The sequence below is a fragment of the Pan paniscus genome, chromosome 11 (genome assembly GCF_029289425.2).
Source record: "Pan paniscus chromosome 11, NHGRI_mPanPan1-v2.0_pri, whole genome shotgun sequence".
NCBI lineage: Eukaryota > Metazoa > Chordata > Mammalia > Primates > Hominidae > Pan > Pan paniscus.
The window spans coordinates 42,979,914-43,004,481 of NC_073260.2; the positions used below are offsets into that span (position 1 = coordinate 42,979,914).

The 24,568-nt window shown below is 44.6% G+C and overlaps 1 protein-coding gene across 2 annotated transcripts in view; it reads right to left on the minus strand.

Annotated features, from left to right (window-relative positions):
* HABP4 (hyaluronan binding protein 4) overlaps nt 1-22,187 on the minus strand; it is a 41,404-nt gene extending 19,217 nt beyond the window's left edge. The window contains exons 1-5 of one of the 2 annotated variants that reach the window (XM_034967816.2): nt 21,687-22,185; nt 13,795-13,957; nt 6,830-6,991; nt 6,550-6,618; nt 1,006-1,089 (exon numbers count right to left, since the gene is read on the minus strand). In XM_034967816.2, the coding sequence (XP_034823707.1) occupies nt 1,006-1,089; nt 6,550-6,618; nt 6,830-6,991; nt 13,795-13,957; nt 21,687-22,035 (827 nt within the window). In that variant the 5' untranslated portion in view covers nt 22,036-22,185. Of the gene's footprint in view, nt 1-1,005; nt 1,090-6,549; nt 6,619-6,829; nt 6,992-13,794; nt 13,958-21,686 lie in introns of both variants that reach the window. The other variant, XM_063594303.1, reaches the window with a different exon arrangement.
* Between the last annotated feature and the right edge of the window lie 2,381 nt (nt 22,188-24,568).

Here is a 24,568-nt window from a genome sequence, read left to right on the forward strand (position 1 = left end):
TAAGAACTTGGAGGCCAGGCACAGTGGCTCATGCCTGTAATCCCAGCACTTTGGGAGGCTGAGACGGGCGGATCACCTGAGGTTGGGAGTTCAAGACCAGCCTGATCAACATGGAGAAACCCTGTCTCTACTAAAAACACAAAATTAGCCGGGCATGGTAGCACATGCCTGTAATCCCAGCTACTCAGGAGGCTGAGGAGGAGAATTGCTTGAATCTGGGAGGTGGAGGTTGCAGTGAGCCAAGATCGCGGCATTGCACTCCAGCCTGGGCAATAAGAGCGAAACTCTGTCTCAAAAAAAACCCCAGAAAAACAGAACTTGGAAGGGTGCTGGAGACAGAGCCCGTATCTAAGCTACATAATGAAAAGAGAGGGAGGGAGGACTGGGAGAGCACAGAGGGGACAAGACACTAGAGGTCCATACAAGAGTCAGGCTACTCCAAGTCAAGGAATTTAACAAGCTGCTGGAAAAGAGCTTGTGAGTAGAGGACAGAATGCCCAACTTTCACCCATTAATTATCATTGATATTCATTAGGTTGTCTGAACTATTAATTAGTTTGATCACCAGTCATTCATACATTAAGGTCAGCCCTCTGTGATAGGATAAGGGGTTGAGATTCCCAGTCTGTGAAGAGCTCTTAGAAATCATCAAGAAAGGCCAGGTGCGGTGGCTTACCTGTAATCCCAGCACTTTGGGAGGCTGAAGCGGATGGATCACTTGAGGTCAGGAGTTCGAGACCAGCCTGGCCGACATGGTGAAATGCCATCTCTACTAAAAATGCAAAAATTAGCTGGGCGTGGTGGCGCACGCCTATTGTCCCAACTACTCAGGAGACTGAGACAGGAGAATCGCTTGAACCCAGGAAATAGAGGTTGCAGTGAGCCAAGATTGTGCCATTGCACTCCAGCCTGGGTGACAAAGCAAGTTCCATCTCAAAAAAAAAAAAAAAGAAATCATTAAGAAGAGAACCAACACCACAATGGGGAATGAACAAAATGCCCTACTTGGCTGGAGACTCCTCTTCCGGGGCGCCCTGGGACTCCTCCACCACTGTGGGTTCCTCCATCGGTGCAGTTGGCTCCACATCACTGAAAAACAGCAAGACCCTCTCTAGTCACACAAATACGTTCATACCAATGCCTTTGTATGTTTAAGATGGAGAAAACATTGTTTTTTTGGTTTTTTGGGTTTTTTTTTTTTTTTTTTGAGACTGAGTCTCACTCTATCGCCCAGGCTGGAGTGCAGTGGTGCAATCTCGGATCAGTGCAACCTCCCTCCCAGGTTTAAGTGATTCTCCTCCCTCAGCCTCCTGAGTAACTGGGATTACAGGCGTCCACCACCACGCCCAGCTAATTTTTTTTGTATTTTTGGTAGAGACAGGGTTTCACCATGTTGGTCAGGCTGGTTTCGAACTCCTGACCTCCCACCTCGACTTCCCAAAGTGCTAGGGTTACAGTTATGAGCTGCTGTGCCTGGCCTATTGAGGGCTTTAAAGTAAGTTTTTTTTTTAAAGTATCCACAAATTGAACTACAATAACAGAAAAGACTTTTTCAATTTAAATAAGTATTAAATTCTCAACTCCAACCTACTGAAATCAATTCTTTAAAAACTCACTCTTTTTAAAACAAAACTTGAATAATTAACTTTTGTTTTTTAAAATGAAGGTTCCAGGCCAGCAGGGTGGCTCACGCCTGTGATCCTAGCATTTTGGGAGGCCAAGGAGGGTGGATCACTTGAGGCCAGGAGTTTGAGACCAGCCTGGCCAACATGGTGAAACCCTGTCTCTACTAAAAATACAAAAATTAGCTGGGCATGGTGGCTGGAGTGCGGTGGCGCCATCACAGCTCACTGTAGTCTCGACCTCCCGGGCTCAAGAGAACTTCCCACCTCAGCCTCTGGAGTAGCTGGGACTACAGGCGCACACCACCATGCCCGGCTAATATTTTGTATTTTTTGTAGAGATGAGATTTCACTTTGTTCCTCAGGCTGGTCTTGAACTCCTGGGCTCAAATAATCCACCTGCCTCAGCCTTCCTAAGTGCTAGGATTATAGGCATGAACCACAAAAAACTGAGTATTTCTTAAACTTCAGCAATTAGCTGATTTTACAGAAAAGAAAAATCATAGATGTCCTCCTATGTTGACCTATTTTATAAATGAATATAAAATATTGTGCCTACAGCTATCATAGAACTGTATGATCAAAACTGAAAGACAATTAAGTTTCAAAATTAGCAGCAATTAATTTGGCAGGTTCTGCTATTTTGTTGAAAGTAAATCATCCGGGCACGGTGGCTCACGCCTGTAATCTCAGCACTTTGGGAGGCCGAGGCGGAAGGATCATGAGGTCAGGAGATTGAGACCACCCTGGCCAACATGGTGAAACACCGTCTCTACTAAAAATACAAAAATTAGGTGGGCGTGGTGGCGGGTGCCTGTAGTCCCAGCTACTTGGGAGGCTGAGGCAGGAGAATCACTTGAACCTGGGAGGCGGAGGTTGCAGTGAGCCGAGATCATGCCACTGCACTCCAGCCTGGAGACTCTGTCTCAAAAAAAAAGAAAAAAAGGTAAATCACCAATGTTGGATTTATCAGAAGAAAGATATAACCCCAGGGCCCATGTCTATATTTTGACTTCAGTTGTACTAGTGCAGAAAATGCCTATTTGTGCACATATGTTCCATAAAATGATGTTACACACTTCAAGGCTTTGTTACCTAGTTCAAATTTAATCAGACCTCAAACTTAATCAAATCTCTGACAACAACAGATTTTCATCAAATTTTGCTTTGAGAACAAATAAAACTGTCTTGCTCTTCACAATAGAAGTTGAAAGGCAGCATTATTGAAAACTGCGTTCATGGGTGCCTACTCCAATTTTAACAAGAAAATAATATCTGATACACTTTTTAAATTATTGCAGATGGAAAAATTCTATTTCAGCACAGATAAATAGAAAAAATTCTATTTTACCGCTGTCAAACTGTTGAAGAAAAGCAGTATTACTGAAATGGCTCAGTCATACCAGTTTGAAGGCACTTTGTCCTTAAATCCAGTTATTGCTGTCAGCATCTTCAAATAGGAATACTCGACTACAGCAAAGCCCTTACACCTTTAATACACTGGGAAGCACTTGGGCTTTGCCAGCCACAAACACATTACTTACTGTGTTAGGCTCACCTCCACTTTCTTCTCACTAATCAAAAGTAGCACATAACTCCTTCGCATACATCATTTTCATGACCTCAAGCCGATTTACTAAGAAATAAATTTCTTACTCACTTTATTAAGAAATGTATGAAGTATATGTATACATACATAAAATTTATCTCTATTTATTAATTAAGAAATTAGTCTTATTCTAAGAAAAGCTTTCCATTACAAATTATAACCACCTAAGAGCTTTGACTAGCTGAGTGTGGTGGCTCACGCCTGCAGTCTTAGCTCTTTGGGAGCCAAGGCAGGTGAATTGCTTGAGCCCAGAAGTTTGACACCAGCCTGGGAAACATGACAGACCTGCATCTCTACTAAAAATACAAAAAAGGCCGGGCACGGTGGCTCACGTCTATAATCCCAGCACTTTGGGAGGCCGAGGTGAGCGGATCATGAGGTCAGGAGATTGAGACCATCCTGGCTAACAGGGTGAAAACCCATCTCTACTAAATATACAAAAAAAATTAGCTGGGCGTGGTTGCATGCGCCTGTAGTCCCAGCTGCGGGGGAAGCTGAGGCAGGAGAATCGCTTGAACCCGGGAGGGAGAGGTTGCAGTGAGCAGAGATCATGCCACTGCACTCCAGCCTGGGCAACAGAGTGAGACTCTGTCTCAAAAAAAAAAAAAAACAAAAATGCTGGGTGTGGTGGGTGTGGTGGGTGTGGTGGCATGCGCCTGTAGTCCTAGCTGCTCGGGAAGCTGAGGTGGAAGGATCAACTGGGCCCGGGGTTTCAAGGTTATGGTAAGCCAAGATTGAGCCACCATACTCCAGCGTGGGCAACAGAGTCAGACCCTGTCTTAGAGAGAGAGAGAGGAAAAAAAAAAAGAGCTTTGACTTTATAACTCACAAACCAATCCAAAATGAGTGCCATGGGGCACACGTCATTTTAACACTGAGACATGCCAGCCTGCCAGGGCCACAAGTGGTCACCTCTTAACATTACAAGGCCAAGGCTGGCCCTCTAGGATAAGTAACCACTTAGAGCCAAAATGATTTTAAGTTCAAAGGCAAACTGAAATGAAGTGGTAGTATTAGATAAGGTGGTAAATCAGATGATTAAGAAAGAAGGTGCCCAAGCTGGGCACGGTAGCTCACGCCTGTAATCCCAGCACTTTGGGAGGCCAAGGCAGGTGGATCACCTGAGGTCAGGAGTTCGAGACCAGCCTGGCCAACATGGTGAAACACCATCTCTACTAAAAACACAAAAATTAACCAGGCGTGGTGGTGGGCACCTGTAATCCCAGCTATTCGGAAAGCTAAGGCAAGAGAATTGCTTGAACCTGGGAGGTGGAAGTTGCAGTGAGCTGAGATCGCACCACTGCACTCCAGCCTGGGTGACAGAGTGAGACTCCGTCTCAAAAAAAAAAAAAAAAAAGGAAAAAAAGAAAGAAAGAAAAAGAGAAAGAGAAAGAAAGAAAGAAAGAAGGAAAGAAAGTGCCTATATTACTTTTTAAAATATATTATCAAAGTAAAATAAAACAAAATTAAAAGATCTGTCATCAAGATCCTATGGAACCCCAGATAGAGAAACATTCAACAAGTTTCTCTTCTTTTCAAGGAGAACACAAATGAGCAATGGTAGTAAATCTAACATTGTTACATTTGATATTAGTTTGTACATTTGTCTTTAAGGACAACAATTTAAGAAAAATAAGTTCATGTAAAAAGCTTATATTCTGGCCAGGCACAGTGGCTCATGCCTGTAATCCCAGCACTTTGGGAGGCCAAGGCAGGTGGATTACCTGAGGTCAGGAGTTCGAGACCAGCCTGACCAATGTGGTGAAACCCCGTCTTTACTAAAAATACAAAAATTAGCCAGGCATGGTGGCGTGCACCTGTAGTCCCACCTACCTGGGAGGCTGAGGCAGGAGAATCGCTTGAACCTGGGCAGCGGAGGTTGCAGTGAGCCGAGATCGTGCCATTGCACTCCAGCCTGGGTGACAGAGCAAGACTCCGTCTCAAAAAAAAAAAAAAAAAAGCTTATATTCTTCAAAAGAAGAAAAGTGGAAGCCTGGATCCCCTCAAGCCTCTGCACTAGCGGGAAGCCTGCCCTGTAGCACTGCTCACACTGCACTGCCTGTAGCACGCCCTACCTCTTCTTCTGCAGACACCAGGAAGGCATCATCCCTCCAGCTGTGAAATAAAACAGAGCAGAACCATGTATCCACTCTAACTAGCAGAAGAATTGGCACAGATCTAAGGCACCATGAAGCCTCAGAGAAATGTCCAACTTGAGCCTCAGGTGAAACCTGTCACTAAGCTTGAATCTACAAATGATTTTATGAAATGAAGATGTGTCTGTGGTGGGGAGGGGGGAGGGGGGAGGGATAGCATTGGGAGATATACCTAATGCTAGATGACGAGTTAGTGGGTGCAGCGCACCAGCATGGCACATGTATACATATGTAACTAACCTGCACAATGTGCACATGTACCCTAAAACTTAAAGTATAATAAAAAAAAATAATAATAATAATAATAATAATTACAAAAAAAAAAAAAAAAAGATGTGTCAAGGATCCACACGAACTTTGAAAGGTAAAAACATATAGAATATCCAGGAATTTAAAAAGCATTTTAGGCCAGATGTGGTAGCTCATGCCTGTAATCCTAGCACTTTGGGAGGCTGAGGCAAGAGGACTGCCTGAGCCCAGGAGTTCGAGACCAGTGTGGGCAACATAGTGAGATCTTGTCTCCATTTTAAAAAATATGAACAAAACAAAAAGCTTTTTTTTGTTTTTTTGAGATGCTGTGTCTCGCTCTGTCACTCGGGCTGGAGAGCAGTGGTGCCATCTCGGCTCACTGCAACCTCTGCCTCCCAGGTTCAAGCAATTCTTCTGCCTCAGCCTCCTGGGTAGCTGGGACTACAGGTGCCTGCCACCATGCTCTGCTAGGTTTTGTATTTTTAGTAGAAACGGAGTTTCACCATGTTGGACAGGCTGGTCTCAAACTCCCGACCTCAAGTGATCCATCCACCTTGGCTTCCAAAGTACTGGGATTACAGGCGTGAGTCACCGTGTGCAGCCAACAAAAAGCATTTTGAGGCATGTGCAAATGTACAGTGCCATATGTTTGAGGCATCAGCAAATACATGGTCATCTGTCACAAATTTGTTTGGCTAAAGTAATAGAATTTTAAAAGCAGTTTAAATCTAACTGCAACATAGCAAACCTGTTTTAAAAACTTATCTCACGAAACAAAAGCCTAAAATCAATCTCTACTTAGGGGCACACAAGTATAAAGCACAATACAGAAGACACCATTTTCAAGAAAAGCAAAGATCCAGAGATTTCCACTTAATTGCAGGTTCTCAGAGGGCACACACTTACACCATACCTGGTATCTTTACCCGATCCCCAGGTTCGAACTCCACATCCACCCATGTTGTCTTCAGTTCTGACTGCTCTACGGAAAGAAAGAATAGTCCCTTAAACCAGAAGCTAGTCTCCAGTCAATCTCCAAATCAGAAAGAGTGGTTCATAAAAGTCCCAGGATCAGCTTCTCACAAGAATAACAGCACAGTACTATAAAGTTAACTAAACATTAACACATAATAGATTCATACCACGTGCTGACACCATCTTAAAGTGAAAATAGCATTTACAAAGAAACTTACATTTTGTCATTCCCACCATATCTTTCAAATTCTCGCTTTCCTCTCTGGTCAAAAGCGTCAAAAACTCTGTTCCCAGGGCCACCTCTGCCTCTGCCGCGCATACCCCCTCTCGGGCCTCCACGTCCTCTCAACGGTCTGTCTCGATCAAACCTATCACCTGGTCTAGGAAGGAGTGGATATAATAAAAACTGGTAAATTAAAGGTCTAAGGTCTCTCCAGAAAAAAATTCTAAAAGAAAATCATGGTTATGGTATACTGGAAAGGGTGGCTTGAATCATAAATTAATAGTTAACCTTTAGTGAGCGCATACTATAGACTATATTGTTCTGAGCACTTACATATAGTAATTGGATTCTCACAAACAAATCTTTAATATACAATTATTGCCTATAGATGAGGAAACGGAAGCAGAGAGTAGGCTAAGTGGTGGGGCCAGTCCAGGAGAAGCAGGTGCTAGACAGGCATAGTACTAATCTGAATGGGGCATTCCTTTCTCTCTCTGGATCTAGTTTCCTTACTCAAAAAATGAGAATGTTGATAAATAAATTCTAAGGTTCATTCCTGTTCTAATACCAAATCTTTTAAGTTAAATTTGCAATGTTTTGTGTAAGAAAAATGGTTAAACTTCAAATTATGCCCCTTCCCAAATCTCCCTCCTAAACACACAACCAGCCGGTAACATTTGGAACTGTGAAAACCTTAACTTGCCTTCCACCTCATTACTCCACATAAACGGCCAAGGGCAGCTTAAGACCTCTTTAAGCCCAATAGCAACTTTTGTCTTCATGTCATTTGACCCCAGTGTCATATGATACTGCTGGCCACCAATCTTCCTGACTTTCTGGCTTCTCTTTTTCTGCCTGCCCTTAGAAAATTATTTTTGGAATAGATAATACCCAAACATGGTACAAAACTCACATTGTTCCTCAGCCACGCAATTCCACTTCTCAGAGGCAGCCAATTCAAGATTCACAGAAGGGAAAAGTTCTCCGCCTGCCTCTCGTGCCTAACCACTTGTCTTGGTGCTCTATACGGATACCCATCTGTCCTTATCCTTGTGGGCACTCTCACTTTTCTTTTGTTTTATTAGAACCTTACTTTAGATTTCTTTTTTTGAGGCAGAGCCTTGCTCTGTTGCCCAGGTTGGAGTGCAGTGGCAGGATCTCGGCTCATGCCACATCCGCCTGGCCCCCCATGCTAATGCTAACTGGCCCTGTGTCTCTCATCTGATTGCAGGACATGAAGCCAGTTACTTCCTAGACATCTCCACCCGGACATCCCCAAGTCAGGCACACACATGCCCAACACGGAGCCCTTATTCCTCCTGTGATTCCCAACTCACAATACGAGCGAGAGCCCAAGCCACTCCTCCCTCTTCTTCCTCTGCCACATCAGAGCCTGGACCCAGGACCTGATTGCCCACCCACTCCTCCCTGCACCGTCGCTGGGCACCATCACTCTTTCTGAGGACTTGTCTCTCCTTCACTAAGCTCTAAGCTCTTTTTCACCATTGTAACAATAGTTTAATAAGAGAAATGTTTTCTAATTTGGAAAGGCTTTTAAAAACATTTAAAATCACAAGAAATTACTTATTTAATAGAGGTCCTGGCATCAAGAAACCTAGTGGCATTAGTAGCTCAAACACCAGCACTAGAGGTATGTTACAATCTACTTTTATGGCTAAAAGTGTTACATTAAGAAGCTGCTATACAATAGTGGGTAAAAGTATACAAAACTCGCAATCTTCCTTACTCAAAAAATAAAGAAATACAGAAGTACTGATCATTAACGTCATGCCAGTCTCTTATAAGAAACACAACTTAAATAAATTCTCCAAGTTGGCTTTTCTGTCTCCCACCTCCTGTAACCAAAACCTGATTCTAAACTATAGCAAATATCTAAAGCAAAACCTGATTCTAAACTATAGCAAATATCTAAAGCAGGCTGGGCTCGGTGGCTCACGCCTGTAATCCCAGCACTTTGGGAAGCCGAGACGGGCAGATCACTTGAGGTGAGGAGTTTGAGACCAGCCTGGCCAATATGGTGAGACCCCATCTCTACTAAAAATACAAAAATTAGCCGGCCGTTGTGGCAGACGCCTGTAATCTCAGCTACTTGGGGGACTGCAGCAGGAGAATCGCTTGAACCCGGGAGGCAGAGGTTGCAGTGAGCCGAGATGGCACCACTGCACTCCAGCCCGGGCAACAAAGCGAGACCTTGTCTTAAAAATAAAAATAAAAAAACTAAAGCAGGCTAGGAGTGGTGGCTCACTCCTGCAATCCCAGAACTTTGGGAGGCCAACGCAGTTGGATCGCTTGGGCCCAGGAGTTCGAGACTAGCTTGGGCAACATGGCAAAACCCCATCTCTACTAAAAAATATAAAAATTAGCCAGGCATAGTGGTGCATGCCTGGTAATCTCAGCTACTCAGGAGGCTGAAGTGGGAGGATTACTTGAGCCCAGGAGTGCAGTGAGCCGAGATCCTGCCACCGCACTCCAGCCTGGGAAACAGAGCAAAAAAAGAAATCTAAAGTACAGTTCTAAAACAAAAGAAAAGTAACAGTAATTTTTTTTTTCAGACAGTATCTCACTCTGTTGCCCAAGCTGGAGTACAATGGCCCAATCACTGCTCACTGCAGCCTTGATCTCCCAGGCTCAAACAATCTTCCCATGTCAGTCCCCCAAGCAGCTGAGACTACAGGCATGTGCCACCACACTCGGCTAACTACCCTTTGTAGAGATGCAGGTTTCACCATGTCGCCCAGGTTGGTCTCAAATTACTGGGCTCAAGAGATCCGCCTACCTAGGCCTCCCAAAGTGCTAGGACTACGGGTATAAGCCACTGTGCCCAGCCAACAGTAAACTCTCTCTCTTTTTTTTTTTTTTGAGACAGAGTCTCGTTCTGTCTCCCAGGCTGGAGTGAAGTGATGCAATCTCAGCTCACTGCAGCCTCTGACTCCCAGATCAAGTGATTCTCATGCCTCAGCCTCCTCAGTGGTTGAGATCACAGCTGTGCACTACCACGCCTGGCAAATTTTTTTTTTTTTTGGAGACAGAGTCTCATCTGTCACACAGGCTGGAGTGACGTGGCGCAATCTTGGCTCACTGCAACCTCCACTTCCCAGGTTCAAGCGATTATCCTGCCTCAGCCTCCAGACTAGCTGGGATTACAGGCGTGTGCCACCACATCCGGCTAATTTTGTATTTTTAGTAGAGATGTGGTTTCACCACGTTGGCCAGGCTGGAATCAAATTCCTGAGCTCAGGTGATCTGCCTGCCTCTGCCTCCCAAAGTGTTGGGATTTCAGGTGAGAGCCACTGTGCCCAACCTACAAATTCTTTTTTTTTTTTTTTTTTGAGACAGAATCTCACTATGTCACACAGGATAGATTGCAGTGGCATGATCTCGGCTCACTGCAACCTCTGCCTCCTGGGTTCAAGCGATTCTCCTGCCTCAGCCTCCCGAGTAGCTGGGATTACAGGCGCACCCCACTAATTTTTGAATTTTTAATAAGGCGGGGATTCACTATGTTGGCCAGGCTGGTCTTGAACTCCTGACCTCAGGTGATCTGCCTGCCTCAGCCTCCCCAAAGTGCTGGGATTACAGGCATGAGCCACTGTGCCGCCAAGAGCATTTCTTATAGCACTTTCCCCAAGCTTGAATATGATAAAATTTGATCTTTGCTCATCTGATAGTGAAAAAGGGTGTCACCTTGAGTTTCTTTAATACCTATACATGCTTATTGGACAGAATTATAGAATCTTCATAATCTCAAAAGATTATCTAAATTCAGCCCTCTCCATTTTTCAATGAGGAAACAGACCCAGAGTTTCAGCAATGTGTGTAGTAGTCTTGTCACAGCCAGCTGCCATGGATTTCTATTCTACCCAGGCAGAGAACGTGTTTTCCCATGGAAGCAATGTCATAAACGGCGCTGGGATTAACGGGCATGTCTCCGCCCCCGAGATCTGCTATATTATGTGGTGCATATATTCTGGGAGTAAACTACTGTTTTTAATGCAGTAGGAATTTTTCCTTAGGCTCCAAATAAACGTAACTGAACTCTTAGAACATAGACTATTAGGAGATTAGTCTGCCTCTGTCTAGATGAATTTTGGCTCTTCCTTTCTGTAGTTTACTGGTCATTTAAAATCAATTCCTGTTCTGAAAAAAAAAAATCCCTCAGATGTTTACCCTCCCCCCATTATTAACAAGCTTTAAGCAAATTGTGGTAAAATATACATACCATAACATTTACCATTTTAATCATTTTTCAGTGTTCAGTTCTGTGGCATTAAGTACATTCACACTGTTGTGCAACTATCATCGCCATTCTTCTCCAGAACTTTTTATGTTTTCAAACTGAAACTTGGTATCCACACTGAACTCCTCATTCATACTTTCATGGGCTCCAGGTTTCCCACTTGTGAAACAGGCATCATGTCTACTTGCTAGGACTGTTGTAAGACAGTGAATCACAAGTCTATAAAGCAGGATGCTTGGCTCAAATGTTATTTTCCTTCCTTTTGCTTGTGAGTTTGTCACAAATAAAACTTTCTATGTTTTATTTATTAAGAGTGTTTTTATTATTAGTTAAGAGTATTATTTATTGAGGGTATTTTTTAAGAAACTAAGAAAATGTTTTCTGATATCAAGATTCAGATTTCCCTGAAAGTGAAAATCCCCTACATATTTGTACTGTGATGCGCTGAGAACACATTACTTCTGTGGCATTCCTGCCAAAAGTGCGTAACCTCGTTCCACGAGGAAACATCAGAAAAACTCAAAATCTGGGACATGTTATAAAATAACTGGCTCATACTCTTCAACATGTCAAATTCATAAGGACAAAGGAAGGCTAAGGAGCTGTTCCTAATTAAAGATGACTAAATACAATGCATTTGCCTGGAGTGGATCCTGAACCAGAAATGTTTTCTCTTTTGTGAAAAGACATCACTGGGACAATTGGTGAAATCTGAGTAAAGTCTGTAGACTCCGTAATTTAGAGAATTAGGTAACAGTATTGTATTCATTTTAATGACTTTGAAAATTGTATCATGTTTTTAGGAAATGCATTTAAAGTATTTAGGAGTAAGGGGACATTCCTACACCTTATTCTCGAATAACAAAGAAAGGCTGTGTGGTGTGGTGGGGGATGGATGATAAAGCAAATGTGGTAAACAGTTAGTGTGTGGGGGGGTCTCGAAGGGCAGATGGAAATTCTTTGTATAATTCTTAAAACTTTTCTGTAATTCTGACCTTATTTAAATTAAAAAACCCCTCCATAATTCCATATCCCACCTTACTCTTCCATATATGTATTATTTCACTTAATAGCTATTTTTTCATGTCACATATAAAGATCTATTTTATCCTTTTTAAAGACTACACAGTCTTGCTACTAAAAAAGGGGGGAAACATGGGTTTGTGCAAGTGAACTATAATTTCCTCATTTCCACAGAATCCCTAAAGTGAGGGGAAAATAAATACCCAAATGCTTCCAAAAATAAGCAGCTCTGCTCCAAGAAGCTTTGCAGAAACAAGGAGACTGTGCTTACTACACAGCAGATTTGAAGTAATCACCAAAAAAGGTGCAAAATTAAGGCTTTCTGTAAGTTTCTCCCTCCAACATGGTTGCAGATAGACTATCTCAATGTCTTGAATGTGTAACTTCCAGGTGAACAGTTCTGCACGAGTCATCACCTGCTCAGCCCACCCAGGCTAAGTTACTCTCTGCTGGACTTTTGTTTTGTTTTGTTTTTAACAGGCTCTATAGTATAGTTTTACAAAGCCACATTTTTTGGTTAAAACTTGTAGCCAGAATCCTAAATGGAATGGAATTAGCAGTCAAGAAGCAGAAAGAGTTTGGAAAAATGGCTCCCTTGACATATAACTGTTCACTATTCTAGTCTTCCTTAGCTTGTTTAACTTTATTTTCCTTGAAATGTGATTCACTACTTGTTTCTGTTTAACATAAACAGGTTTAATGATTAAACAAAGACTTTAAGCAGCAAGTGCCAAGCATAAGACACAACCCCTCCCCGTGTTGAGGTGGAGTGCGGTGGCCACCATGCTGCCACATCACTATGCAGCGACGCAACACTCCACCAGCCCACGACTTCTGTCCATGTTAGAGTACTTCCGAGAGCAGCCATGCCCTCCAGAAATTGGTATTACACATCATAACAGACTCTTCTTCAAATTTCATCATGGCAGCCTACTGACCTGACCGTGGAGCTAGGAATTTATTTCAATCCATGGAGCAGTCTAAATTGGTAATGTGAAATCAAAAACCATAATTATATCCCTAGTCCAAAATTATATCTCTAATCTAGAACTTCAAAAGAAAACCAGTTCAACACACTCCTGTGTAATTTCTTTTTAAGAGTGCTCTTCAGTTACCAACAAGCAATTCATTTTTAATTGTACAATCATTTCCTGAACCAAGACGTAAAGGCATCTATGAGGAAAAAGGAAGATCCTTCCCATCATCTAAGGTAACATGAATTGCACATAAATTAGTAAAACATTCCTAGGACTGGTACCACAAAAAGCAGTAGCCAGTAGAAAGTTGTATTTTCTGGGCCAGGCATGGTGGCTCACTCCTGTAATCCCAGCACTTTGGCAGGCCAAGGCAGGTGGATCACCTGATGTTGGGAGTTCAAGACTAGCCTGACCAACATGGAGAAACCCCGTCTCTACTAAAAATACAAAATTAGCCGGGCGTGGTGGCACATGCCTGTAATCCCAGCTACTTGGGAGGCTGAGGCAGGAGAATTGCTTGAACCCGGGAGCGGAGGTTGCAGTGAGCCGAGATCGCACCATTGCACTCCAGCCTGGGCGACAAGAGCGAAACTGTCTCAAAAAAAAAAAAAAAAAAAAAAAGAAAGAAAAGAAAAAGAAAGTAGCATTTTCTCAAAACCTTTCTGGTTCCCCACCCGCCCTGCTGAGGACTGCGGCACATACTTTTCATCTGGAAACTTCTCAGCTGTGAAGTCCGCCTGCCTCTCTGTCTCATAGGGTCGGTATTCCCTGTAGGATCTCCGCTCAGCTCTTTCGAGCATCACCTCCGGCCCACGGCTGTCATTCCATCCTTGCTGCTCCCCTCTTCTAGGAGTCCGCTTCTGGCCTACCAACAGAAAATCAAAGCAGAGAGCTGGAACACAACATCTGCAACAGCACAGTATTAAACTTTACAGGTACTTGTAAATTTCATTTTTCTAGAAATCAACATCATAGGAGAATTAAGGAAGTTTAGAAAACTTCAAAGAAAAAAGTTGCTGATACTACAACTGCCCACAGTCTACTTTTTAATAGGATGTTACTATTAAATCATGCTTTCCCTATATCCTAGAAAGTATATGACCAACTAAGCTCACCTATAATTACAGGCACCTCCCAATAACTGTGACAGCCATGGGTACATTTTACTAAATAAGCTACAGTTCACAAAAGCAATCTTACAAAAACACAGTGTGTAAGCCGTACCTAGAAAATGAAAGAATACCCTATATTTCAGACTGTACTTTTAGAATCCCAACTGCACATTACATAGCAACTATGGCTTATCACTGGCTACTAAGGTTTTTGTTTTTATTTTGTATTTTTTAAATTTATTTACTTACTTAATTACTTATTTTGAGACAGAGTCTTGCTCTGTCACCCAGCCCGAAGTGCAGTGCACTGTTTAATCTTGGCTCACTGCAATCTCCGCCTCCCAGGCTCAAGCAATTCTCATGCCTCAGCCTCCCAAGATGCTGGAATTACAGGCATGTGCCACCATGCCCAGCTAATTTTTGTATTTTTAATAGAGACAGGGTTTCACCATGTTGGCCAGGCTGGTCTCGAACTCCCAGCTTCAAGCAATTCACCCACCTCACCCTCCTGAAGCACTGGGATTACAGGCATGAGCCTCAGCGCCTGGCCAAGGTTTTTGTTTTTAAAGTTTGTAGTGCTTATATTTTTACTTTGAAAACAGATTTTCCTGCTATTCTATGAGATATATAGACTTGCAATTATAACTTCCTGAATATGAACCAAACACTGCTATTTGGCAACTTGCCCAAGAGTCAGCCAGTACTTGAGGGCATCTCTTTTTGTCCACTCAGTCCAGCACTTGGACACTGTGCTGGGACCACAGACTCTGGTTTTGTTCTTGTTTTTTTTTTTTGAGACTGAGTTTCACTCTTGTTGCCCAGGCTGGAGTCCAATGGCCCGATCTCGGCTCACTGCAACCTCCGCCTCCCGGGTAGAGATTAGCTGGGATCACAGGCCTGCGCCACCACGCCTGGCTAATGTTGTATTTTCAGTAGAGACGACGTTTCTCTAACCTGGTCAGGCTGGTCTCCTCGGCCTCCCAAAGTGCCAGGATTACAGGCGTGAGCCACCCTGCCCGGCCGAGACTCTGGTCTTTTCCTCTGTCCTGTCACCTTGCTTTACTCCCCTTTAGTTTTAATGCTTTAAACATCTTAAGCAACGTCTATGTTTGAAGCCATCTAATACTTGGTAAATACATTGTGGAGAACTTTGTCACATCTTTAATCTTCAAAAAAAGTCTATCTTTTTTTATATACATTTAAAAGATCTCCTCTCACTATGTGCAATATTTACTATAGTGGCTTCAATTTTTCTTGGTACAAATTACTCTCCACATTAGTTGTATAGCTATGACATTTATTCAAGTTAATGGATATATATATATTTATTATTTTTTTTTTTTTTGAGATGGAGTCTTGCTCTGTTGCCCAGGCTGGAGTACAGCGGCGCCATCTCGGCTCACTGCAAGCACCGCCTCCCGGGTTCACGCCATTCTCCTGCCTCAGCCTCCCCAGTAGCTGGGACTATAGGCGCCCGCCACCACGCCCAGCTAACTTTTTGTATTTTTAGTAGAGATGGGGTTTCACCGTGTTACCCAGGATGGTCTCGATCTCCTGACCTCATGATCCGCTCACCTTGGCCTCCCAAAGTGCTGGGATTACAGGCGTGAGCCACTGCGCTTGGCCACGGATATATTTTTTAACTATTAGACTTCCCTCCCACTTAGATACACATAAGACCTTAAGGAATATATGTAGATACACACTTTTCTATTTTCCCATTTAATATTTTCTACCAAAACTTTATCATCTGGGTACAGGTAAATCTTAACCGGTCTCATTTTAAAGCAAAAATGATGTTTATGACATCACTAACATAAAATTATATAATTTATTCCTTGTTATTTTTTTCAAGTGTGAAAGTTGCACAACAGATCTAAATTCAACCTACTATAATTTTAATTTCCCATAACCTAGAAATATTTAAATTCAATTCATATCCTGTAGTGAGGTCATAATCTGAGGCTTGTGATATGTTTAGGATATGGGAAAGATGTTATCATAAGTGGAGCATAATGTTTCATTTATTATTTATTTATTGAGACACAGTCTCGCTCTGTCACCCAGGCTGGAGTACAATGGTGTGATCTTGGCTCACTGCAACCTCCGCCTCCCAGGTTAAAGCATTTCTCCTGCCTCGGCCTTCCAAGTAGCTGGGATTACAGACATGTGCCACCATACCGGGCTAAGTTTTATATTTTTAGTAGAGATGGGGTTTCACCATGTTGGCCAGGCTGGTCTCGAACTCCTGACCTCAAGTGATCCACCTGCCTCAGCCTCCCAAAATGCTGGGATTACAGGCATGAGCCACTACGCCTGCCCTTTTTTTTTTTTTTTTTTTTTTTTTTTAGACCAAGTCTCACTCTATCACCCAGGCTGGACTGCCATGGCACCATCTCGGCTCACTGCTACCTCCAACTCCCTGGTTCAAGTGATTCTACTGCCTTGGCCTCCTGAGTAGCTGGGATTACAGGTGCCTGCCACCACAACCAGCTCATTTTTTTGTAGTTTTAGTAGAGATGGGGGTTCACCATGTTGGCCAGGCTGGTCTCGAACTCCAGACCTCAGGTGATCCACCCACCTCAGCCTCCCAAAGTACTGGGATTACAGGTGTGAGTCACTGTGCCTGGCCCCTTTTTTTTTTTTTTTTTTTTTGAGACAGTCTCACTCCGTCACCCAGACTGCCAGGCTGGAGTGCAGTGGCACAATCTCAGCTCACTGCAACCTCTGTTACCCAGGTTCAAGCGATTCTCAAGTCTCAGCCTCCCAGGTAGCTGGGATTACATAGGCCTGTGCCATCACGCTCAGGTAATTTTCTGTATTTTTACTACAGACAGGGTTTCACCATGTTGGCCAGGCTGGTCTTGAACTCCTGACCTCAGGTGACCCACCTGCCTCGACCTGCCAAAGTGCTGGGATTACACACATAAGCCACTGCACCCGGCAGAGTATTATGCTTTGATTGCAGACATATCAAGATAATGACAGTTTTCTTTTTTTTTGACAGGGTCTCTGTCACCCAGGCTGGACTGCAGTGGTGTGATCATAGTTTACTGCAGCCTTGACTTCTGGGGCTCAACTGATCCTCCCACCTCAGCCTCTCAAATAGCCAGGACTACAGACTGCACCATCACACCCAGCTAATTAAAAAAAAATTTTTTTTTGTAGAGACAGGTCTCATTTTGTTGCCCAGGCTGGTCTTGAAGCCCAGAGCTCGAGTGATCCTCCCGCCTAGCCTCCCAGTGCTGGGATCACAGGCGTGAGCCACCACGCAGCCCCCACTGTGACTGACACTTGTGCCCAGTTGCCTAGGAGTGTGCAACATCAGATCTGGGGGCACGTGCTTTATTAAGAGTTCAGAACTGGGGCCAGGCGTGGTGGCTCACGCCTGTAATCCCAGCACTTTGGGAGTCCAAGGCGGGCAGATCACAAGGTCAGGAGATTGAGACCATCCTGGCTGACGCGGTGAACCCTGTCTCTACTAAAAATACAAAAAATTAGCCGGGCGTGGTGGCGGGTGTCTGTAGTCCCAGCTACTGGGGAGGCTGAGGCAGGAGAATGGCTGAACTCGGGAGGTGGAGCTTGCAGTGAGCCAAGATCGTGCCACTGCACTTCAGCCTGGGCAACAGAGCGAGACTCCGTCTCAAAAAATAATAATAATAATAATAATTCAGAACTGGAAAAGGCATTCAAAATGTAAGGTAGAAAAAGCCACTAAGAAAGTTAATTACCTAACAAGTTGAAAATTATAACAGATCATGACATAACAGTCATCAGAAAATTTGTCAACAGTAACAATACTTTTCCATACTGTTACCCCAGCGTAAAAAGAGTTATTTTAACATAGTTTCAGATTTCCTATTTCCAACCCATAGTTTTAAAAACATCTTTTATTATCTCCACTCAACTACAGAATTACTTATAGGTGCTTATCCCACCTTTCTGCTTCCTCCAAGTTATTTTTTAATTGCATCAAATTTGGAATTCATCAAACTTAAAATAGGACATTTACTGTACACCATATTAAAGCCTTTTCCAACAGTATAAAACTGAAAACTGTTAAATACAATTGGCTACTTATTAGAATAATTATCAATATCAAGCAAACATTTCATTTTCCCTCCCAAACCCCCCAAAACAAAGATAATTAGAATAATTATCAGTTTTGGGAAAACATCTCGTTCTCCTTCCCAACTCTCCCAAAACAAAGATAATCAGCATCCAATTTTTTCCCCACAATTTAGTACTAAGAGATCAACACTGCCATGAATTGGGCTTGTTTTTCTGTGCTGGATCAGCAGCTCCAAGAGGAGAATGCAAGCACTGCATTTCACTAACCTCGCCAAGAAAAGGCTGGCACATGCATTCATCATCATCTAAACCAAGCCCAGGTAAAGAAACAGAATACAATAAAATTTACAGTAAGATTTTCCACAAAATAAAATTGACCTTTGTTTCAAAGAACATAATTCTGAAAGGCTAGGAAAAGCAAAACTGAAACGGCCTCTCATGACTTTAAGAATGAACTTATTGAGCAAGGCTCACCCAAGGGTTTATATACATATTGCTAGACAGATAGTCAGACATTAAAAACCTACATTTTTGGCCAGGCATCATGGCTCACGCCTGTAATCCCAGCACTTTGGGAGGCTGAGGCGGGCGGATCACCTGAGGTCAGGAGTTCAAGACCAGCCTGGACAACATGGTGAAACCCCATCTCTATTAAAAATATAAAAAATTAGGCCGGGCACAGTAGCTCACACCTGTAATCCCAGCACTTTGGGAGGCCAAGGCAGGCAGATCATGAGGTCAAGAGATCGAGACCATCCTGGCCAACATGAACATAGTGAACCCATGCCTCTACTAAAAAATATACAAAAATTAGCTGGGCATGGTGGCGCATGCCTGTAGTCCCAGCTACTCAGGAGGCTGAGGCAGGAGAATCGCTTGAACCGGGGAGGCAGAGGTTGCAGTGAGTCAAGATCCCGCCACTGCACTCCGTCTCAAAAAAAAAAAAAAAAAAAAAATTAGCCGGGCATGGTGGCAGATGCCTGTAATGCCAGCTACTAAGGAGGCTGAGGCAGGAGAATCGCTTGAACCCAGGAGGTAGAGGTTGCAGTGAACCGAGATCATGCCACTGCACTCCAGCCTGTCTCAAAAAAAAAGACTCTGTCTCAAAAAAAAAAAAAAAAAACACAAACCCTTTTCCATAGGAAAAGCTTGTGACTTCCACATTCTTTCAGGATTAACATTTCTATGATATGTCAAACATGTTTTATTTTTGTCTACGCTAAGCATTCACTTACAACATTCTAACTAGATTAAAAATTTTGAATGTTAGAAGTACAGTGCTTCTTATCAACTAGGGTTACAAAACCTTGAGAGAATAGCTCTTTGACACCCATTATAGATAAATTTAGTACAGTAACTACATAAATGGAAATTAATGAGCTGTTTGCTCCTGAAATAACACATACTTGAAAAAGAACTTGAATGATAAAATTTCCGTTCTAACTACAAAATCAACTAAATACCTTTAGTTGATTTCAAAAGCCAGATCACTTAGACCTAACAACTGACAGAAAAAAAAAGTTATGAGTGTACTACATGACAACATCAAGTGCAGGAAACAGGTTGCAACCCAGTTTATATCATTTAAGTTTAGAAAGAAAAGAAATAGCTCTGTGCATTTATGTATATAAATGCAAAGTGTTAGTAGGAAAAATAAGAGGATTTTCACTTAACCTCATACATTTTGGAATTGCTTAAAATTCTTAACACAAAAATGCATGACAATTTTAAAAAGGCTAAAAATCAATGTATTAACAGCACTAACTCGTCTCACGTTTTTCTGAAGCACAGAATTTTTTTTTTTTTTTTTTTGTGACGGACTCTCGCTCTTTCTCCCAGACTGGAGTACAGTGGCTCGATCTCGGCTCACTGCAAGCTCCGCCTCCTGGGTTCACGCCATTCTCCTGCCTCAGCCTCCCGAGTAGCTGGGACTACAGGTGCCCGCCACCATGCCCGACTAATTTTTTGTATTTGTAGTAGAGATGGGATTTCACCGTGTTAGCCAGTATGGTCTCGATCTCCTAACCTCGTGATCCGCCCGCCTTGGACTCCCAAAGTGCTGGGATTACAGGCGTCAGCCACCACACCCGGCATTTTCATTTGTTAAAAAATAAAGGGTGAAGAAAAGCTTAGCCTTCCTCAATTCCTTTATTATATTGATGTAAATAAGTTTAAGAGAAAAAGATAAAAAACAGGATATAAAATGCACAACGTATCTCCAGTCTCACTGTTTAGATAGGCTCAGAAATTTACTGGCCTACCAAAGTGTCGTGAGATAGTAAATAACATTTTTTTAAAAATCATTTTCAACATCTTTATTGTAGTGACTTGATTCTCAAGTGATGACTCTGGATTTAACTTTTCACAAATAAAGGTAAACATTACCCAGCTGCACATCAAAGCCCTAATACTTAAACCTGAGACGTTTCCTCAGGGCTGCGATGCACAATTTTTATCAAGCAAGGAACAAACCAATAAAGCCAAGTTGAACACACTGGCAAACGTCGGCAGGAATGGTCAACCTACACATCTTAATCGTAACACTCTGCAAACCTTGGGACCGCTGCCTCATTTCAAGAAAACAGGAAACACAGGTGGAGTGTTGCTGGCTCTGCCACTGACGCAGTTCAGGTGAGAGAATGAACTCTGAAGCACCCTCCCCGTCCACAGGCAGCAGGACACCACGCTGCGCACCGGTTTTTCTTGCTAAATAGGGAGTGGGGAACTCCGAATATTCTTGCTGGAAAGGTTAAAAACGCTTTTCTTAAAGCAGCCTTGAGCTATTTATAAGTTGCACATCCCATCAACACCACACGAAGTACTGAAATACGATGCCGGCTGCCTGCTGGAAGCTACCGGACGGGGAAGGGGCGAAGGCGCCAGGCCGGACCGCGCCGGGGACCCCCGCCCGGGTCCCGACGTCACAGGCCGCCCCGCGGTCGCCCAGGACTCCGGCATCACAGAGGCCCCCAGCCCCGGGACCGGGCGCCCTCCTCCTCCCCACCGCGCTCTCGGGTGGCTCCGACCTCAATCTTGCAGAGGCTGGGCTGGAGGATGAAGGTCCCCGCCAGGTCTGGATGTGGGAGCCCCGGGGTAGCGACCTCAGCCGTTCGCCCCCACACGCCACCCAGACAACCTCCCTCAACTTCGTTCAACTTGCCGTAGAGCCTCAGTGCCAGGGTTTGAGGGCCCTACCCCACCCCAAGCCAGCGTTTCCCCCGGAGCCCCGCACGAGGCTGGCGAGAGCTGGAAGGGGTGTGACCCCTGCCCCTCTCCTCCTACCTTCGGCGGCCACCAGGACCCTCAACTCTCCCTGCTGTTCCCGGGCCCCTCCTCCTGAAACCGGCCCCCGGGACCCCAGTCTCACAGCGGGCCGAGCCGTGGTCCGCTACCCCCGCTGTCCCCGCGTACCCGGCGCCTGCAGGCCGCCCCCGGGGCTATCGGGCCGCTGAGCGACGGGCGCCGGGAGGCTCTTGCGCTCCTTCTGCGACTCCCTCCGGCCGCCCGCGCCGGCTCTGTGGCCCGAGGCCCCGGCTGGGCTCCTGCCGCCGCGGGGACCGGCCCCGGCCGCCGCCGCCGCCTCGTCGCGCCTCTTGCGCTGCAGCTGCTGCTGGCGCCGGCGCTCGGCCTCGCGCAGGATGTCGAACGGGTCCGACTCGTCGTCCAGCAGCTGATGGAAGCGGTTGGCCACCACGCAGCCGAAACTCTCCTGCATCGCGGCGCCGGCGGCAGCCACGGGACTCCCCAGAGCGCCCTTCATGCCGCCGCGACCACTGCGGGCCCGGGAGCGCAGCCCACGCGAGCGCGTCTCAGCGAAGCCGGCGGCCAGGACCCATGCCGCCCGCTCCGCCGCCACCGCCCTCCGGGCCCTACCCTGTCCGGCCCCTACCGGCGTCCGGCCCCTACCGGCGTCCGCCCCCGCGGCGCCGCCGCCGTCCGCCCCGCCGCGCCAGACAGCCAATCAGCGCGCGCGGGTACGCCCCCTTTCCGAGACGGCGCTCCTGGAGACCCAATCACCGACCGGCTGCTGTCACGTCACGCGACCTCTGGGCCCCGCCCCGTTCGCTCAGCAGGGAGGGGCGGGGCCCAGGGGCGGAGCTACTGGCTGGTCCAGGCGGCGCGGACGAGGCGGTGGGGTCTCGGCTGTGTGTGCTTTCTCCCGGGACTGCGACCGTATTTGCTATGGGCCACTCTGCTTTGAAGCTTATGTATACACTTAGCCGTGCAACAGCTACATATTGCGCACTTACCGTGTGCCAGGCATTATGTTGTAGGAAATACTAGCTCCGTGTTGTCACAGATCTGAGTCTGTAGATGGAGAAAAAGTGCCCTGAAGGACAGGCGCAGAGCTCTCTACGGGCTGCAGCAAAGGGATCTGACCTAATTGGGAAGTGACAGTTAAGCCGAGGGAGAGGGGTGACAAGGGGTTGGAGGAGGAACAGCAAGTGCAGCAGTCTTGAGGTGGGATGTGCACAGCCTATTCAAGCTCAAAGTGGTCTCTATTCTAAGAGCAGTGGGAAGCAAGTTTTGAGCATGAGCAGATTTGGGTTTGAAAAGGCCACCCTACCTGCACTGTGAACTAATAGTTTGGAGGGAAATACAAATGGATGCTGGGAAGCCAAACATGATTGTTGCAAAGCTCCAGGGAAGAGTTGATAGTGACTGGGATTAGGATGGTGGCGGTGGAGGTGAAGAGAGTAGATGGATTCAAAGACTTGGTGATGTGCTAGAGGTGGTGATGAGGCAGAAGAAGATATGGTGACTCTTATTTTCCTGGCTCCAGCATCTGAATGATAGTATTAGTTACCACTGGAAGACACTACTTTAACGAGAATCATGAATTCAGTCTGGGACACGTTGAGGTTTGGATATTTGTTTTCTTTTGAGATATTCAGTTGAGGCCTGGAGCTTAGAGAACGCTGGACTGGACTTCCTCCAGGAAATCTTTGCATAGGCAGCGGTGGAGACACGCTTGGCTGCCTATCCTACAGCCGTTCTTTACCTCTTACATTTTTCCAGAGCCTGTATTTTGTTCAGGCATCATATTCCCCAGGGGAAGTGGGCCCCTTCCAGCCTCAAACGTGATTAATCATACATTATTCATTGCACCTGATTCCAATTCCTTGCCAGTAATTGGCTTAGGAATAGGCTGTGGGGCAAATCGGGCAGAACAGATCTGAGAAGTATTCTGGGAAAGCTTTTCTTGCACCTAACAAGGGATTGAGAAGGGATCTCCCCCACTTCTGTTCCCTGGTCCTTGTTCCATGAGAAGACATGATGCCTCGGGTGGCTGTTCCTTAGCGTGGCCATGAGGATGGCAGAGCAGGATAGAGAAAGGCTAGATCCTTGATGAGGTTGAGTTGCCGACTGGACCCACTTGGGAACCTCCCTACTTGAGGCTTATGATGTAAGGTGACAGATGTGATTGCGCTTAGTTGTGTTTGCTTGTTTCATCCGAAAGCGTCCAGTTAGAGCATCTTGCCAGGTGCTCTGTGACCAGCTTTTACTTTCCTTTAATAGCAAAGGAATTCCTAATCCTAAATGCTGTAAAGTCTGTGTGTTACTCACTTATTGAATTTTGTGTTATTCCCAAGGAGGACAGGGATGATGCCTGTCTTATTCACTGCAGTATGTATTCCCAGTGCTTGGCGTTCTAAGCAGCTATAGAGTAGGTTTTCAGTAAATATTTGTTGAATGATTGAAGAATTTAAGATATTTGGTCATCTCCTTTTGAGTGAGCAAAGATTAATGCCTATGCTTTCTACCCAAAAGAATTAAAAGCAAGTGTTCAAACCAAAACTTGTACATGAGTATTCATAGCAGCACTATTCACAATAGCCAAAAGACAGAAACAAATAATATACATGTCACCCGATGAATGGATAAATAAAATGTGGTACAAAAAATATTATTTGGTCAAAAAGGAAGTATTGATACTTGTTACAACAGGGATGAAACTTGAAAACATTGTGCTAAGTGAAAGACGGACAAAAAGGGCCACACGTTGTATGATTCCATTTATATGAAATGTCCAGAATCTATAGAGACAGAAAGCAGATTGGTGGTCACCAGGTGTGGGGGTTGGGAGTGTTGGAAAGTAACTGCTTAATGGGCATAGGAGTTTCCTGTGGGGTGATGAAATGTTCTGGAACGAGATAGTGGAGATGGTTGCACAAAATTGTAAATTTAGTAAATGTCACTGAGTTGTACACTTTAAAATTGTAAAAATAGTAAATTTTGTGTAAAATTTAGTAAAAATAGTACATTTTTTGTAAAAATAGTAAATTTATCTT